This window comes from Phyllostomus hastatus, unplaced genomic scaffold (assembly GCF_019186645.2).
Source record: "Phyllostomus hastatus isolate PE091 unplaced genomic scaffold, TTU_PhHast_1.1 phas_scaffold_129, whole genome shotgun sequence".
Classification (NCBI taxonomy): domain Eukaryota; kingdom Metazoa; phylum Chordata; class Mammalia; order Chiroptera; family Phyllostomidae; genus Phyllostomus; species Phyllostomus hastatus.
In genome coordinates this window covers 6,142,878-6,160,407 of record NW_025334009.1, presented here as the reverse complement: position 1 = coordinate 6,160,407, position 17,530 = coordinate 6,142,878, and the positions used below count along the sequence as shown (strand labels likewise).

At 64.8% G+C, this 17,530-nt stretch overlaps 1 protein-coding gene across 1 annotated transcript in view; it reads right to left on the bottom strand.

Annotated features, from left to right (window-relative positions):
- Positions 1–7,312: 7,312 nt before the first annotated feature.
- Positions 7,313–17,530, bottom strand: part of CCDC12 (coiled-coil domain containing 12) — a 34,220-nt gene continuing 24,002 nt past the window's right edge. Inside the window, exons 3-7 of the mRNA XM_045856848.1 lie at positions 11,161–11,240; positions 9,788–9,849; positions 9,511–9,545; positions 8,600–8,676; positions 7,313–8,494 (exon numbers count right to left, since the gene is read on the bottom strand). Of these exons, the coding sequence (XP_045712804.1) occupies positions 8,412–8,494; positions 8,600–8,676; positions 9,511–9,545; positions 9,788–9,849; positions 11,161–11,240 (337 nt within the window). The 3' untranslated portion in view covers positions 7,313–8,411. The remainder of the gene's footprint in view (positions 8,495–8,599; positions 8,677–9,510; positions 9,546–9,787; positions 9,850–11,160; positions 11,241–17,530) is intronic.

The window sequence follows — 17,530 nt, the reverse complement described above, 5'->3', positions numbered from 1 at the left end:
ACCACCTTCCCTTCAGATGGACCCCGAAATGGAGCTATGCTTCTCCTTTGGGCTAAATGTTCCCAGGATGTGCTGTGCACCCCCACTCGGGTGTCCTCAGGCAGGGCCAGGCCTCCCCATCAGGCTGGGCACCACTGAACTGGACACCCAGGCCAGGCCCCCAGGCCAGGGCCAGCGCCGGCCTCCCCACTCAGGCCCTGTGCCTCGCCCAGGCCATCCAGGTGCTGGCAGAGGAGCGTGAGCCCTCAGCGGGCCTGGCGGGCAGTCAGGCCCCCGTTTGCCCTGAGCAGGGGCTGGAGCCAGGTGGTCACTTCTCCCTTCGTGGCCTCACAGCCCAGCCAAGCCACAGGGAACACGCCAGCACCCGCGAGCCCAGTGGCAGGCAGGCAGGCAGGCAGGGGGGCGCCGAGAGACCCTGACTCAGCCCCCCTGGCTGCAGTGTCCAGCCACCTCATGGGCCGCCCTGGACTCCCAGTTGGGCCAGGAAGGTGGCCTCCAGCTCCCACCTGTCTGGGGCGTGTGGACAGGCCCTCTTTGTCCTGTCTTGTACCGGCCCAGCCTGGGAGAGGGTCCTCCGGGGTCCCTCGAACGCAGGCTGGGCTCCAGGGCAGGCTGGGTAAGTCTACAACTCCCAGCTCAGAGTGGGGTCTGGGGGTCCAGGGTCCCTGAAGAACCAGCGCTGCCCACCCTCGGCCTGCAAGCGTTTGGAGAACAAAGCCTGAGTTGGGCCCACCCCGCCCCATGGTGGGCGGGCCAGCCCACACCTTCGCCCTCCCCAGGGGGGTGGTCAGAGGGGACAGGGGGGACTGGGTTCTCTGGGAGTTCAAAGGGGCAAGACCCCGCCCAAGGGTATGAGGACACAGCCCTGCTCTCAGGGTGTGCGAGGGGCCAGGGCCTGACCTGCCCTGGGCGGGGGCGGGGGGTGGGGAGGCCTGAGAGGGCCCTGCCTCTGCCTCGGTGGTTAGAAGACAGGCCTGGCCATGGGGACCCCAGGCAGGGGGTGTGGAGTGAGGTTTGCTGGGCACAGAGGCTGGGGTGGGGCCAGCTGCCTGTCCCTGACGCCTCCTCAGCCGGTGCCAGGGGACGGGTGCCAGTCCGAGGCTCCCGTGGCCAACCGAAACAAGCCTTGGCTGGGGTTGGGGGGGGGGGAAGGGCCGTGGGGGGTGACTCCAGAGCTGGGCAGGGGCCCCGGGCGCGGGCTGACTGGCTCTACGTGTGCTGTGTGGTCCTGGCCCGGCAGCCGTCCCTCTCTGAGCCTCTCAGCTCCGCCTCCCAGGTCAGCCCATCCCTCCCAGCCTGTGTGAGCTCAGTGCCCCACCCTGCTCCCTGGGGGCCCTCAGGACCCAAGGCCAGGGCATGCCCAAGTCACAGGTCCCCTCCTTCACTGGCCTCACAGTCGTGCAGGTGGCGGGGCCAAAAGGCGGTGGGCGTGGATTCTGTGCAGCTCCTCCCTCGCAAGGGCTGAGGGGGCGGGGGCAGAAGACTGGACTCCCGACCTCCAGCTGTCCCCTCTGGCCTCAGGCTTGCGTCTGTGGGGGTGGGAGCGGGGCCCCGTCATGTGCCGGTATTAATTATGCACCTATTGTTCGGGCACCGCACTCCTGGGGTCGGTGTCAGTGGGGGCGCAGAGGCGGGTCTGCACCCCCGGCCCCGCAGGTGTCCTGATCAGAAGGCCCTTTTGCAGTTCTCCGATGACAGGACCACTGTGGGGGGCGGGGGCGCCGCCAGCCCTGCGGCTCAGGTGGGCACTCAGCAGGTGAGCAGCCCCCACCCACGGGGGCTCCTGCTGGCTTTGCTCCCCGGTGGCGAGGCGGCGGCCAGGCTGGTTCTGGGCACGGGAGGGCGGGCTTGCGGCCACCCGAGCTCCCTTCCCACAGCTTTGGAACCTGGGGTCCACTCTCTGCCCGACCCTGGCCTGCCAGGCCCTTCGCCCACCTGCTCCTCTCCGCTGCCCACGCAGTCTCCGCAGTCCTGCCCCGCCGGCCGGTCCCTCCCGGGGGCCGTCCCCCCGGCACCCCTTCCTGCGGCGGCACGTGGGAGTCAGGACCGCCCCGGTGTGAACCCCGGTGCCCCGGCCCTGCCCCGTCGCCCGCGAGCTCAGCCGCACCAGCGAGGGAGAGAGGGCTGTGCGGTGCGGTGGCGTGTCTGTTCGCGTGTGCGCCTAGCTGCCCGGGTCTGTGGCGTCAGTCCGTGGTCCTGTTGTGTGTCTACCTGTGTCTGTCCCATGTGGGCACGTGTGCCTGCATGTCTGCTGGCGTCCCACTTGTGTGTGTGTGACTGCACTGTGTGTACCAGTGTCCAGTTCTGTTTGTTTGCACGTCTGTCTGTATGTGTGTCCGTGCCGACCCGTGGTCTGAGAACGCCGCCTGTGGGTGGAATTTGGCCCAGGGATGTGTTTGCTTTGGCTCTCACAGTATTTTCAACATCTTGAGCCAACATTTAAAAATCAGGATATTTCACATAAAAATTCAGCTTTCCAGTTTCTCTTAAAAATTCAGAAGCCCTGGCAGCCGCGGGCCCGCGCTCCCATGAGGCCACTCTCCCGCGGAGCCGCTCGGGGGCTGCCCCGCCGCCCGGCTCGCTCCCCAGCGCCTCGGGGACGGCGGGGTGTGTGTGACCCAGGGTGTGCCGGTGAGTGTGTGTGTGTCGGCGTGGCCTGAGTCCGCACGGGGGTGAGGCGTCTGTGGGGACCTATGCGAGTGCGAATGCTTGTGTGCGCCCGGCGTGTGCGTGGCTGCGTCCGTGACCACGTGGAGTGCGTGGGCCCCTGCGGCCTGGCACGCCCCGCACAGGGGCCTCTTCCGGCCTTCGAGGGGGGATCGGGTTCCCGGCTTCTGGCCGGGCTGCCTTGTGGGATTTATTTCTGTCTCGGTGCCCACAGGAGGCCTGAGTAATGGGAACGTTGAAAGAAAACCAGTAACTACGCAGAGAAGGGGCAGGCTGGCTGGGAAACTAGGCCCAACACCCCTGCCCAGCCCGCGGCCAGAGGCCTCAGGCCCCGAGGCCAGGCCTGAGCCGCAGAGGGAAGCGGCCGGAAGGCCCGGCACGCACACCCTCGCCACCCCAGGGGTCGCCCGCTTCTGTCCGCCCAGGCCTGTTCGGTGGGTGAGCGCCTCCGCCTGGACGGCCCCCAGGTCAGAAACAGGCATCTCGGGGCCCACACGTGCGCAGGCCTGGCCCACGAGCTAAGAGGGCCAGACCCTCCAGGCGGCCGCCTCCCCAGCCAGGCCACCGTGGGTGCACGTCCCGGACCACTCTGTCCACACACGCCTCACGCCCGTGTCCACGGGGGAGGACAGACGAGGCTGCCTGGGACCTGGCAGGGCCGGTGCTGTCCCCAGGCTTGGGAGGGCACCCAGACACCCCGCCAGGAGCGCCTGGTGCCCGAGGAAGGCCAGCGTGGGGTACGGCGGGGGGGGGGCTGCCGGTGCTGCCGCCCCCAGGGCCTGGCCCCCACTGTGCTGTGTGCTGTGCCTGGGCTCACGGAGTCCCACTCTTGGGATCAGCTCCGACACCAGCCACTCACATGACACGGGCCCCGTGGGAAAGGACGGGGGAACTTTCTCCGGCGGGTGATGTGCGTCGCACACGCCTCGCTTCAGCCGAGGGAAAGGCAGGCTGCGCTGACCCACACCTGCCTTCAGGGGCCCCGGGTCCGTGTCTCCTGCTGCCCCCCAGTGGCCGTGTGAGGGCAGCGGGGAACTACAGGCTGCACGGGGGTTCTGGTCCAGGCGGGCGGGCTGCGGGCACCCGCTGGGCCCCCTCGCGGGGCGGGGGGAGGGGGGCGCCCAGACCCCCACTACACGCTGTGCCACTGTAAGGCCCAGCCAGAAGGTTCTGGGGCGAGGTCTTCAGACGGGCCTGAGGGGGCGTCTTGGCTCCCCACGCAGATCCTGAGACCACCTGGAAGACCTGCTCACTCCCAGGGGCAGGGGTCATCGTCAGAGTCCCGGCTGCACCACAGCCCCTGGCACAGCGCCCACACAAGGCGGGCACTCGGGAAGCCGGGCGAATGCATGCCAGGGTCCCCAGCCGCTGCAGGGCGGGCAGTGCTGTGGCGGGCCCCGGACGCGGCGGCCCAGAAGCCCCTGGAGAGGCCACCCGGAAGGTGCGCGGGCATCGCTCACACCGGAACCTAGCAGGCGGCGAGCAGCAGGCAGCACCGGGCCCCAACAGGGGACTCGGCCGGGAAGATGTCTGGCGCCCGAGGGTGGACAGGCAGAGAGTGCAGGGGAGTAGATGTGCCCAGACTGGCCACCCCCACACGCCCGATACGCAGCCCGCTGGGCCGGACCCAGTTTTTCAGAGACTGTAGGGGCTGTGCCTCAGTCCAGCCCCAAGTCCGCCAGCCCTCGCTGTGGCGCCAGCCCTGCAGCCCTCTGGGTGCCCCCCTCTCGCCCAGAGCACCAAGCCTGCGCCGCTGGGCCGGCAGGCCCTGTCCGCACACCCTCTGCTGGGGAAGGGGCAGCCACACCGTGGCAGAACACGCCAGGCCTGACCCTCCCCCGAGATGACCCAGAGGCCAGACGCCTTCGAGGATTTCAAGCGGGAGGGACCTGGATGGAGTGTGGGAAGGCCGGGGCTGTCCTGGAGAGCTGCTGGGGCTCGCTGGGGAGCACTGGGCGCCCTAGGGCTCCACCCACAGAGCTGGGCGCCACCCCTCCCCGGCCTGCCTCCCCAGCCCTGGGACCGAGGGGCTGCGAGGGTCAGGGGGTCGTCCATCTGTCCCTCTAGCCAAGGCCAGGACTCACTGTGACCAATCAAAACTACCCCAATCCAATCTTCCGCAAGATCTCAGAAAGCTTGTCGTGTTTTTGAACACAGAAAGCATACTTAAAAGAAAAAAAATTACATTTTAGCCCTGGCTGTTGTGGCTCAGTGGATTGAGCGCCAGCCTGAGAACCGAAGGGCCGCTGGTTTGATTCCCAGTCAGGGCACATGCCGGGGTTATGGGCCAGGTCCCAAGTAGGGGGCGCATGTGAGAGGCAACCACACACTGACGTTTCTCTCCCTTTCTCCTTCCCTTCCCCTCTCTAAAAATAAATAAAATCGTTAAATATGAGATTCCATGGGGTGCTGTTCTAAGCTCAAAAAAAGAAACTGCCAACCTTATTTCCCCGAGTAACTACCCTTCAGTCTCAGCAACAATGTATGAGATTCCCAGCTCCTCCGGGTCCTCACCAGCACTTACCGTTTAAGCTGCTCTGGTGGGTGTGTAATTATCACCGTGGTTCTAGTTTGCATTTCCCTAATAGCTGCTGATGCTGAGTATCCTTCATGTGTCTGCCATGCACATCCTCTTTGATAAAATTACCTTCACATCTTTTGCTTATTTTCTAATTGAAGTTTCTTTTTCCTGTTGAGTTTTGAGAATATAATTCCTTGTTATGTTCTAGTTAGGAGTCCTTCATCAGATACGGCATTTGCAAATCTTTTCTCAGTCTGTAGCTTTTCTCTTCCTTCTCTGAAGACTATCAGGGCACAAGCTTTTCATTTTGGCCAAGTCAGATTTCTCCACTTATTTTTAAGGACTCTTTACCAGGCTCTGGGCGCTGTGGGTTTTCTAGAAGTTGTCAGCTGCACAGCTGACACTTAAATCTATGACCCACTTCAGGTTTTGTCTCAGGTCTGAGGTTCGGTGGGGGTTCCCTTCTCGGCCACTCCGGCACCATTGGCCGAGGACTCCGCTTCCCCCCCACCCAGCTCACCTGCACCTCTGTCAACAATCAGCGGGCCTCACCTGTGAGTGGCTCCCTTGGACTCCCCCCCCCCACCCCGTTCTCTTCCACTGGTCATGGTGCCTCTCTTTCCACCAACACTACCACCTTGATTCCTGTAGCTTCCTAAGTCTTGAGATGGTTGACGAGTCCTCCTCCTTTATTCTGGTTCAAATTTAAGATATGCTAGTTCTTTGGCTTTTCCTGATACATTTTAGAGTAACTTTGTGTATACATAAAGATCTTACTGGGATTTTGAGACGAAATACATGAAGTCCGTATATTAATTCTCCAGTAAAATCACTGGGCTTGGAGATTTCTTTTCTAGGGGGCTTTCAATGATGAGTTCGGCATCTTTAACAGTTACAGAGGGATGCAAATTTCACCCTGGGTGTACCGGGGCAGTCTGTGCTTTTCAAGCAATCAGTCAGCCTCATCACCTTGTCCCATTCACGTGGACAGCTCCTTGGGACATCCCCTTACTATCCTCTTGTCGGTAGTGACAGCCTCATTTCACTCCTGCTCTTTGTACCTTTTTTAAGCCCTGGTCTGGCTGGAGGTCAACCAGCATGATTTTGGCAATATTCACCTGGTTCCTTCGCTCACGGCTGCCTCCCGCCTCCCACGGCTGCACTGCCGGCTGCCTTCCCAGGATCCCCTCTGCTCTTCCTCCCTCACGGAGACTCCATCTGGACCACGGAGGCCCCGTGTCCCGGGGCATCTGCAGCCAGCGGCAGATCTGACTCGGGAATGGCCGACTGCGTGCGACGGCCAGCCTGGGGCCTGGGCGGGAAGCCGCGGGCTCTTCTGCCGGCTGTCCTCTGCCCTTGCCCCTCCTACCCACAGCTCACACCGTGGGGTGCGAAGGCTCCTAGGGGAGCGCAGGAGGGCAGCCTGGGAGACCCTGCACCGCTGGGGGCCTCGAGGAGCCACCGTACCCCTCAGACTGGACCCAAGTCCAGGAAACCCTCCTCGTTTAGGAGCCTGTTTGAGCGTCGGCAGACCACAGCCCTGCTTCCCACACCCTCCCCCTACACACACCCCCGCCCCCCGCCTTGCTGCAGAGCATCTCGGCAGGCCCCTCAGCGAGGACCGGAGCGCAGTCAGCAGCACGAGCCGTGCCAGTGTCCTCGAGGCCCGTGTTAGGACCGTCACGACCGAACAACAGAGCGGTGCTTGTGTCCTCCGCACTTGGGGGAAAGGTATCTCCTGCTTCCTTTCCCCTGTGAATGCAAAGCGAAACTCATTCATTCGTAGGTAAACTTTCTTCCCCCATGGAGCCTACACAATTTTTTTTTAATGTTCCAACTAGACTATTTCCAACCACGTGCCACAAGAATTTTAAAAACATGCAGCACCTGACTATTGGGGGGCACTGGCCTCTCTTCCCTTAGATGGTCAAATGAAAGAATGACCACACCCAAGGCAACAATGGCCGTCTGGGGTGAACGAATCAAAATTATACTTTTTTTTTTGGTCACAGAAGCTGAGTGGTTTGTGTGTGCCACGAGGTGACAAAGGCTGAAAATCACTGACCTACACCACTCCAGTGAGACTGCAGATACGGCCTTTTAAAAACACGCCACTGCACTTAGTTTAGGTTGTAAGTGCTGGAAATTTACTGTTTGAGCTGTGGGAAGCACAGCCTATGTACAGAAGGAAAAGTGTGTGAAATGAACGCATGGAGAGTGAGGTGGACCCCCATCACTGGAGCCAAGAAAAGGCCCGCCGGCAGCCCTGCAGGCCCCCCCCACTCCGCCCCAGAGCCACCGCACGCCCGACGTGGACGCCATCACCCCGCTTTCCTGCCGACGCCTCCATCGGGGCGCGTCTGTCCTCGGAGAGCCCACCGTCCTCCTCTGCCTGCTTCGGGGCATCGCACGAGCGGCTCACACTCTGTTTCTCTGTGACTTGCTTCTCTCGAGGTCTGTCCACTACACTGCACATGGGTCTGGCTCATCTCACGGCCACAGAGCATGACGCCAACAGCTGACTGACGACCACGCCTGTGCTGTGTGTGTGTGTGTGTGGTTCTGTAAGGCAGTGGGTTTCCTCACGTGTCTGTAACTTCTGTTTGCACACACTGTCCCTCCCCACGCTGTCCCACAGGATCCGGCAGGCCCAGCCCTGGGCACGTCTTACGAGAACTCTCTCCGACGCTGTGTCTGCCACTCAAGGGTTCCGAGATGATCACCAGTGACCCAAGCCTGGGCCCGGCGGGTCGGCCTCCGCATGCCCGGCCCCGATCAGGGCTTACTCGTTTGAGCATCACCCCACAGCACCCCGTCCGGGGGCCCGAACCCACGGCGCCCCGAGGACCCAGGAAACATCCGGCAGGTTTCTGCCACACACAGGGGTCTGCTGGCTTCTTTTTCCAGAACTAAAAAATAAAGTTCACGACACGTGATACATATTCACAGACAGCGCAGGCCCGTGGAACCGCTGCCGCCCCCTCAGGTGGTGGCTCTGCCCCCACTCAGGTGGTGGTGGCTCTGCCCCCACTCAGGTGGTGGGGACCCCTCGGCAGGCGAGGAGCGGACCGCACCCCAGGTGGGGTGGGTTTGGACTGACGGCGCCCAGAGCCGCACTCCACGGGCGAGCAGGAAGAAGAGACGGCAAGCTCAGCCCCGCCCGGTCCAAGAGCGTCCTCCTCCAGGGCGGGACAGGTGGGCGGGCGCGGGGGCAGGGCAGGCCTCAGTCGGAGTCGCAGGCCTCCTGCCCGGTGCTGGCCTCCACCGCAGAGGCCAGGCTGTCCTCCTGGCCTTTCAGCCTCTCACCTGGAGGGACGGCAGACAGCAGGGGTGGGTGGGGGGCCTGGGCCCGGGCTGCCACCCAGAGGGCCGGGACCCGCAAGGCCAGGCCAGGCCCGGCCCTGCACTTACGGATCAGCTCGGCGATGGCCCTCTGGGTCCGCTTCTCCAGTTTCTCCAGCTTCTTGGCAACGTCTCTCTTGAGGTCCCTACAGCAGGGAGGTGGCAGGAGGCCAGAGGCTGAGGCCCGCCCGGCCTGCGGCCCCTCGGGCACTAGGAACCACAGGGCTGTCTGAAGGGACAAGCTGTCCTGGGAGGGAGGCCAGGCTGCCTCTCTCTTCGTTCTGCACCCCCCAACCCGGCCCCCGTGAGGCCGGGACGAGCCCCGCAGACCCGCCCCATACAGGGGACCGAGTCCAGGTGTGCGAGCGTGGATGGTTTCTCGGGGGACCCCAGACACTGGCAGGGCATGGCCTGCCCGGCCCACTGCGGGCCTGCTCCCCCTCCAGCCACGGGTCGCTTGCCCACCAGGAGCTCCCCGACGTGCACACGCAGCCCGGCCTCCCAGCCCCGGGTTCCTAGGACACGGCCCCGAGCTTCCGTTCATCAAATCCGGACAGACTCACAGACAGAGGCACAGGGGCCCTACCTCTGGTCTGAGGCAAGGCCCAGGCCACAGGGCCCTCGCTCGCCCCTTCCCCAGCCCAGCCTCAGGGGCACTGGGGGAGGCCGAGCGCCCTCGGTTCAAAGGGGAAGCCGCGGTCTCGAGGGGCACGTGCAGGGCAGAAACCACCACTGCCCGACCCCGCGGCCCCTGGGGGCAAAGGTCGGCCTGCTCAGAGACGGGCAGGCCCTCCCCTTTCCTGAGGGCACCGCTGCCCCCACCCCCTCCCTGTCGCTCTCCCTTTCTGTCCTCCTCAGCACTCACTCCAGACAGCAGTGACCCGTGCGGCTGTGTGCCTCTGCTGCCGCCTCCCCGCTGCGGGGCGGGCAGGCCCGGCCCCAGGAGCACCCCACCACCGGCCCCACACAGCAACACTCACCAGTCAGGCTTCCGGGGTGCAAGGTTAGCCAGGTCCTGGGGGGGAGGGGACAGGTGTCGGTGAGAGGGGCCAGCCCCGAAGGAAGTCAGAAGACGGGGGCAGAGGTAGGGAAACGGGAGAAAGGGCAGGAGGCAGGAAGGGAGAGGGAACGCAGGGAGGTGGAAAGGGGAAAAGGACGTGGTGAGAAGGGCGGGAGGGGAGGGCAGGCCGGGAGGGAGAAGGGAGGGGCCACGGGAGGGAGGGAGCGGCGAGAGCGAGAGCGCCGCCAGGCACTCACCACTTCCTCGATGATGGGCTCCGGCTTGGCGGCCTCCAGCTGCTCCTTCACCTTCTCTTCCACTAGAGGGGGCGAGACAACCACGGAGGCCTGCTGGAGAGGCCCTGTCGCTCTCCCTGGGGCCTCTGCACACAGCAGCCACAGCAGGGAGGAAGGGGGTGCAGGCAGGCCCCCGGGAGACCCTGGGCTCTCCCCTCGTTCCCCAGCCGGCAGCAGGCCGCCAGCTGACTAGCCAGGGCCCAGACTCCCCAGCCCCGCAGCGGTGAGACGGTGATACGGTGAGATGAGACCTGCCTGGGTGCGTCCAAAGCGTGGTCCTGCGCAGGGCCTGGGGGACGGGCGCTGCCCACCACTGCCAGGGCACCCGGGCTCTGAGGGCGTCCTCGGGGCCCAAGACTGGCCGGGGCACAGCCACGTGGAGGCAGCCTGCCCTCAGGCCTGTCCCAGCCGCTGGCAGTACCGGTGGCAGCGGGAGGGCTGCCCCTGCAGGTACAGACCCTGGGAGCGCCAACGCCGAACCGGGTCTCCACGGCCCCTCCGGCCACGTCATCGCAGCCCACGCTCCCTCAGGGCCCCCTGGCCCTGCCTGGACCCCTGCAGCCCCGTGCTGACCCTGAGGCACAGTGCCCCTGCATCCACCCCGGTGGGGCCCCAAACGCCGGGGACAGGCACGGGAATTTCAGGGGCAAAGGAGATGAGGAAGCCGACCAGGGGGAGGCTGAATGGGCAACACTTCGCTGTTTTGCGATACAACTGTATCCGTGCACTTGTTCCTCACAGAATTAAAAACTGACAGCAGAGACAAAGAGGGGAAAGAGCCAGGGCTCTGAGGGATGAGAAGCGCCCCAGCATCTCCGAGAGGCCGCCCCTGGCCAGAGGGTCCTGGCGGCTGTGCTGCTCCCCACACTGCACGGACCCCCCACCCCCACCCGGGTCTGTGCGCTCTGGCACTGCCTCACCCCCACCCGGCAGGCGGCTGCCTGCCCACTGCTCTCTGAGCACCCAAACAACCCCTCGCTGGGGTCTCAGTCTGACCTGACAAGGGCCCCCGAGCCACTGCTACTTCTCAGCCCAGCGGGTCCCTCCGAGATGCGGCCTCTCCCCACCCGGCCCCTGGAGGCCTCCCGTCAGGCTGGGAGCCGCGCGGGGCAGCCACGACCCGCAGGCCTCTTTCTCAGCGCCCTGACTGCCTCCCGGTCACCCGGCACTGACTGCTTGCGCATCCGCCAGGAGACGGTGACAGAGGGCCCCCCAGGCCCAACGTCCAGCTGGGCACTGCCAGTCAGTTACTGTCCGAGAGAGGGTGAACCCTCGCACGGTGAGGCAGTTGACAGTGGCCACAGAGAAGAGGCGCAGAGGTTCCGCCGACCCACCTGCAACCGGCTTGGCCTGGGGCACCCTCCTCTTCTTCAGGGCCTCGTCCTCGGGGACGTAGTTCCGCAGCCGGAGCTCCCTGCGGACGCAGAGGACAAGCAGAGATGGAGCAAACATGTGGCACGGTCTTGGTCACCCGGCACATCCGAGGGTCACCTTGCGCAGGGTGGCTGGGGATGCCCCTGCTCAGTGAGGTGGGACAGAGCCACGGGGTCAGACCATCGAGGCCCTGGGGGCGGCAGCAGGGGCCCCCCACCGGCCAGGCCAGCCAGGTGAGATGGCAACGTGGGCCCTCCTCCCTCCCCACCACCTCTCCGGAGCCCTTCCGAGGGCAGGACTGCTGCCCCTCAGGAGTGCCGGGCCTCCAGGACAGGGGACGCCTTCCCCCCACGTCTCGTCCACCAAACCCTCTCTCTGCAGATGCCGGGCCACCAGAGGGCTGCTGCTTCTCCAGGGGGAGGCGGCAGGTGCCTGCGACCTCACAGCCACCAAGTGGCAGCCATCTGGACTTGGGGACTTCCCGATGTCAAGTTCAGGCCCCTGCTCACCAGCACCACCTGCCCCTTCCCCTTTGCCAGGGCCCCTGAGGCCACAGCCCTGAGGCCAGGCTGAACCTCTGTGCCCTGGGGTGGGGGGCACCCGCCTGGCCTGCAGAGGAGGCCTGCCGCCCCCTCTCAGGAGCAAGGACACCCATCCCGTGCCCCGGCCACCCACGCCTGCTCAGGCCCCAGGTCAACATCAGGCCACGGTGGGGCGTGATCTGCACCCAGACCTTCCTCAGGGTGGGGCGAAAAGCAGAAGGGAAACTGGGTGTGGGAAACTGCAGGGACGGGCGAGGGAGACGAACTGTCACTCTCAAACCGGCTCCGGGGTTCTGTGAGAACTCGGGATGGGAGGAGCCTCGACGGGAACTGCCCCCAGGACCATGAGCGACAGGTACCCACGCCCCAGCCCGCCCTGGGAGGGCACAGCACAGGGGCACAGGGAGACCCAGGCGCAGCTGGAGAGCCAGCCAGCAGCCAGCCAGCAGCCCCAGCAGCCCCGGGCTCACGGTCCCCTGCTCCCCACAGAGCTGAGCCCTGGTCAAGTGATCGGGAACACCGGGTCCCAGTCACCGTGGGTGGGCCTGTCCCATTCCGGGCCTCAGTTCCCACCTGTGTGTGGGTGTCAGGTCCGTCCGGCCCCGTCCAAGGCCTCCCCAGACTCACTCTGAGGGAGCCGAAGAAGAGACAGCCTCTCACCATCGCCCCCACTAACTCCGCCCACCCCGCGCCCAGCTCTGCGGAACGCCAAGGGGCATGTCTTCTGGGAAACGGCCTCTCCAAGGCAGGAGCATGGGGCCCCTCCGCCCTCCGCAAACGATTTAAACAAACCTGCCGGCAGAGCGGGGCGGGCGACAGCAGGTTCAGGGTTGTGAGCACGCCGAACACAGAGTTCACTCTTGCACTGCCACTCACTTACTGACTACTGTATCGTTTGTTTTTCTCTTATTATCGTTATAATTTCCTGCCCTTACTTGTGACTTATCCTTCAGGTAAGGATGGCTGGTGACCTAAGCCGGCGGCCCCCAACCTTTCCGGCACCAGGGGCCAGTTTCGCGGAAGACGCGGCGGGGGCTCCACTCACCCGCCGGCTGCCCGCCTCCTGCGGTGTGGGCCACTCCTAACAAGCCACAGGCCTCGGGGCCCGACTGAACCAAGGAGCACTGAGGGTGGATACTGAACCCCACTTTGGCCCACCTCTGTGTATTTTTCAAAAACCTACTTGCTGGCCCTGGAGAAGCACCACGGCAACAAGGATCCGAGGGGCGGCGTCACAGACAGAAGTCCGAGGCCGGCCTGACAGTGGACGACTCTCCCCCCTTACAGCCTCTGCTGACAAGCAGGGCCCCCAAAACACTGTGGCGCCGACGCGACAGAAGTCTGCTGGGGCAGCTGAGGAGCAGGGCCCCGGCCAACCCCCCGGTGTTCTGCGACACCAACCCCACCCCGTCCTAGCACAGGCCAAACACCACTTGGTGTCAGCGGCCGCCTCAACCGGAGGGGGCGGGTCAGGGCACCCCCAGCCCAGCTGCCGGCCAGAGGCTGCAATAAATTCTCTCTAGAGGAAACCAATGGTCCGGGACCTCCAGTTACCTCTAGAACCTCGCACGCCCAATATCCAGGGTTCGATCAAAGCCATGAGGAAAAACAAAGAACAGAAATGCACTCCTGGGAGACCCAGATGTTGCAATGATCAGAAACGAAAGGCAAAATAACTGGAATTAATGCCAGCTCAGGAAGGTAAACCACGAGATGGAGAACCTCCGCAGAGAACCTGAAACTGTAAAAATCAGACGGGACTGCTGCTGTGAGTGAGTGAACACAGGACCAACATGAGAGCTCAGCACGTGGGTTTAACAGCAGCCGGGACACAGAGGACGAGGGGACGAGGGGACCGGCGAACTGCCCCGCGGGCCGGGCCAGAGGAACGCCCAGACGGACGGGGGCGCGGGGGAAGACCAGTCGGGAGACACAGGCAAGGGCAGCAGACACGCGTGTGGCAAGACGAAGGGACCCAGCACGCGTGTAACTGGAGTCCCAGGGACAGAAGTCAAAGACACAACGACGGGGAACCTTTCTGTAAAGCCCACGAAAACCGTCCCGCCACAGGGTACAGCGGCACTGCAAACCCCCAGGAACGGCACACGCCTGGGCAGGTCGCCGTCTGGCCACCGAGCACAGAGACGGGGAGACTCGGACAGCGGACCGACTCCGCGCAGCCAGGCAGGAGCTGAGACAGACAGCTGGCTTCGCCACGGAAACGACGGAACCGTAAGTCTAGCTAAAAGGCCTTCGGTGGAAGACTTTCCAGATGCGGAAAGGTGGGAAAAAGGAACCGTCAGCGGGCCTGTTCTTCAAGAGCCACTGCAGGGAGCGCTCAGAGTCCGAAGGGGTGACCTCAGAGGGACGCCCAGTGGGCAGGACCCTGCCCCCTTTGCACCCAAGGCCCCGACCACCACGCGGGCAGCCGCTGCCTGAGGTGGGCCTGGCCGTCTCTCCCACAGACAGCAGCCACGGCAGCCACCTGGACACCTGCACTCCCTCTCCCTCGGATCCAGGGTCCCCAGTGTCCCCAAAGCAAGTCTGAACTCCTTAAGCCAGTCCTGGTATCACCCGTCACCAGTCCCCACAGCCTGCTTTCCGATCAAACGTGCCCCTGGGTCGCTGCCAGCCTTATCTGCACCCATCCTCCTGCCCTTCGCACGCCAAGAGCTAATCCAACCAGCTGTCACTGTGAGCCGCCCCCGCCCCCCAGGCACAGCTGACCGCTCCTCAGGGGCTGGGGGAGAGCTGGGGGAGGTGCTCCCGGCAGTCACAGACCTGGGGAAGTCAAGCCCAGGACGGGCCTGCAGGCTCAGGAGACCAGCTCAGGCCCGAGATGCCCGCCACTCTTGAGCTTCTGGTTTGGGCAGTCAGAGCAGACGTGGAAGCTCCTCCAGGAGCCCCCCGCCACCCCACCAGTGACCTGTGAGCTTTGGGCTCCACACACGGAGACACCCCTGTGTTCCCAACGTAAGCCATGAGGCCCTACTGGGCGCTGCCGGAGGCTCACACTGGAGGCCTGGGAGAATGAGGTGAGGCAACAGCCCCAGTGGGACCCACAGTGGCTCCCGAGTCCGACCCAGTCCTTCCTTCAAGACGCGTTAAAACGTTCGAACCTTTCTGAGGAGCCCAGTGCCCTCCCCACCCAAGACTATAGTTTCTATGGTCACTGCCCTGGACAGCCACTGGCTGTTCAGAGAAACGCTAACAAAACCCCAAATGCCCCTCGTACAAATGCCCCTGGTGGCACAGTGTGCAGCAGGCCCGGGCAGAGCCTCGGGCTCTGCGGCAGAGCACCCGAGGGCAGTACGGCCGAGGCCAGGCCGGGCGGGCACAGCACAGCCAGGACGGCGCAGCCACACCGCCTGGCTGCGCGGCAAGAACGCCTCCTCCCGGGTCCGGGACAAGGTGGGACGGGACACTGGAGACAGGCAGGCGACGGGGCCTTTCTGTGTGTCTGCTGGTCACTCAACGCTCTGACTCAGGACACCTGATAGCTGGCCTAACAGCCAAGGGACTTCTGAGGAGCCCAGTGCCCTCCCCGCCCGAGCACGTGACACTGTCCCCTAGCCGTCCCCCGGGAGGCGGCTCTGGCCTCACTCCGGGACAGGGGGCAGATACAGGGCAACAGAGGCCCCCTCCTATGCAGCCAGCCCCACCTCCACGCCGCCAGCCACCCCAGGCCTCCCGTCCTCACGCACGGGAAGAATGTGGGCTGGCCGGAGGACTCGGCACAAGGACTGACCACGTGCCGGACAGGGCCAGGCCACACGGCCGACCAACACCTCCTCGGCCGGCTCAGGGAAAGGGGTGGGGCTGCCCTGCCTCCGGCCCCGACTCGGGCCCCACCTGCAGGTGCAGGCAGCACCCAGTGGGAGAGCGCTTCCTGCCCAGCGGGGGTTGCCCCTTGGACGGCCCTTCAGTGCGAGGTGGTGCAGGCAACCCGCCTTTCCCAGCGGGGAGCCAGGCTTCGCAGGAAGGGCTGCGGCAGCCCTGAAGGGCATGACACATGCGCCCAAGGCCGGATTCCAGGCAGAGCGGCCCGCCGCCGCCCCACACGGGGAAGCGCCTGGCCCATCACACGGCGAGTCTGCTTCCCACTGCTTCCCATGACGCACCTCCCCACAGCCAGCGCCCTCCACTCCCCCACCCACGGTCGGGGCCCATTCCTGAGCAGCGGGATCAGGAAAAACAGGGCGACTGCGGGTGTCCACACTGCCGCGTCAGCACACACCCGGAGCTGGAGCCGCGCCGGAGCAGTCAGCTCAGCGGGGAGGGGTGGGATCCTGGAGTGGGCGCCCTTCCCTAGTCGAGCCGATGTCACGGGTCTGCAAGCACGCCCTGCCACCGACACCATCCTGGGCACCCAACCCGCCGCGGGGAGGAGGCCTGGCCTTCGCCCGCCCAGAGGGCTCGGGCACCGGGCCAGGGCCGGCCGGGACCACTCTCCGCAGGCAGTCGGGGAACCGGTTTTCCGCCCCAAAGAAGGCAGGCTAGCGGCCCCCTGTCTTCTGCGGAACATGACGCCCACCCCAGGGCGGATCACTGTTCCAGGGCGAATGGGGACCGCTCCAGCTGGGGGCAGGCGTGGACTCAAAGCCAGAGGGCGGCGGCTGCTGTGGGGGCTGAAGGTTTGGGGCTCGCTTGTTCAGGAACTTAACAAGACACGCTCCCCTGCCCTGTGCCCGCCAGAGTGTGCGGCACCCCTCTCCCCCCACCTGGCAGGGTGGCCGCGAGGGGCGACCACAAACCTACCCAGACACGCCTCCCAGGCACCCGGCCGCGGACCTGCCTGCCCTGCCCTGAGCGAGGAGGAAGTGACTGAGAGCTTCAGAGACACAAGCAGCTGACACCAGTGCCCCTGGCCGAGGCTGGCTTTCCAGGGCCCCAGACCACACTTGACTTAAAGGAGCCACAGGCCTGTGCTGGAGATGAGTCTGGGCACCCCCGCCGTCAGCCACCAGGGGGCAGGCAGACCCGGCCCAGCAGGGCCCCTCTGGGTGGGAACCCAGCTTCCCTTCCCACAGAGCTCTGCCTGGGCTGGCGGACCAGCAGGGGCCGACTCCCACCCGACGGGGATTTGGTTGTATGAGCATGGGAAAAGATTTATCACAAGAGAGCATAAAAACTTTAAAAACGGAATTTCAACCTAGAGAATTCAGGCAATTCCAAAAAAAATCCTAGCATGCTTTTAAAAGACATGAACAAGCTCATTCTACAGTTTATGAGGAAAGGCGAAGGGGCTGCAACAGCCCGGATTCTGAGCTCTCCTCGGGCGGATGGGCGGGGGCACAGGCGGAGAGGCGGGTGGGTGACGCCCCGCACACCTGCGGAGGGGTGCGGTCCCAGGACGCCTGCCTCTGACCCCGCGGGAGTCCCGAGTCCTCAGCCACCAACAGAGGAACACGTCTGGACAGACAGCGGAACCGGGCAGCTGATGCCCCTCACCTGCCACTTGCTGGAGGAGGCCACCTACTGCACCACGCGAGGGAAGCTCCCCAGCAGGGTCACGCTGTGTAAGTCTATACTCTCCTCCACCCGCCCTGCCGTTCACCCGGCTGCTGCCCCGGCTGCAAAGTCGGCGTGGGCCTTCTGCAGACGCTGGCCCTGCCTTTCCCAGGGGTGCCTGCAGGCCCGGCCGCTCTCTCAGGAACGCCCCCGAACCCGAAGCCCCAGCCCCAGCTGGGCACCCAGCGACGGCGTCGCTCCATCCCCCGGGGAAGAAGGTTTAGGTTCGCTCTTCTCCCTGTCTCTCGGCTGAAGACACTCTGGCGAGGGGGCGACG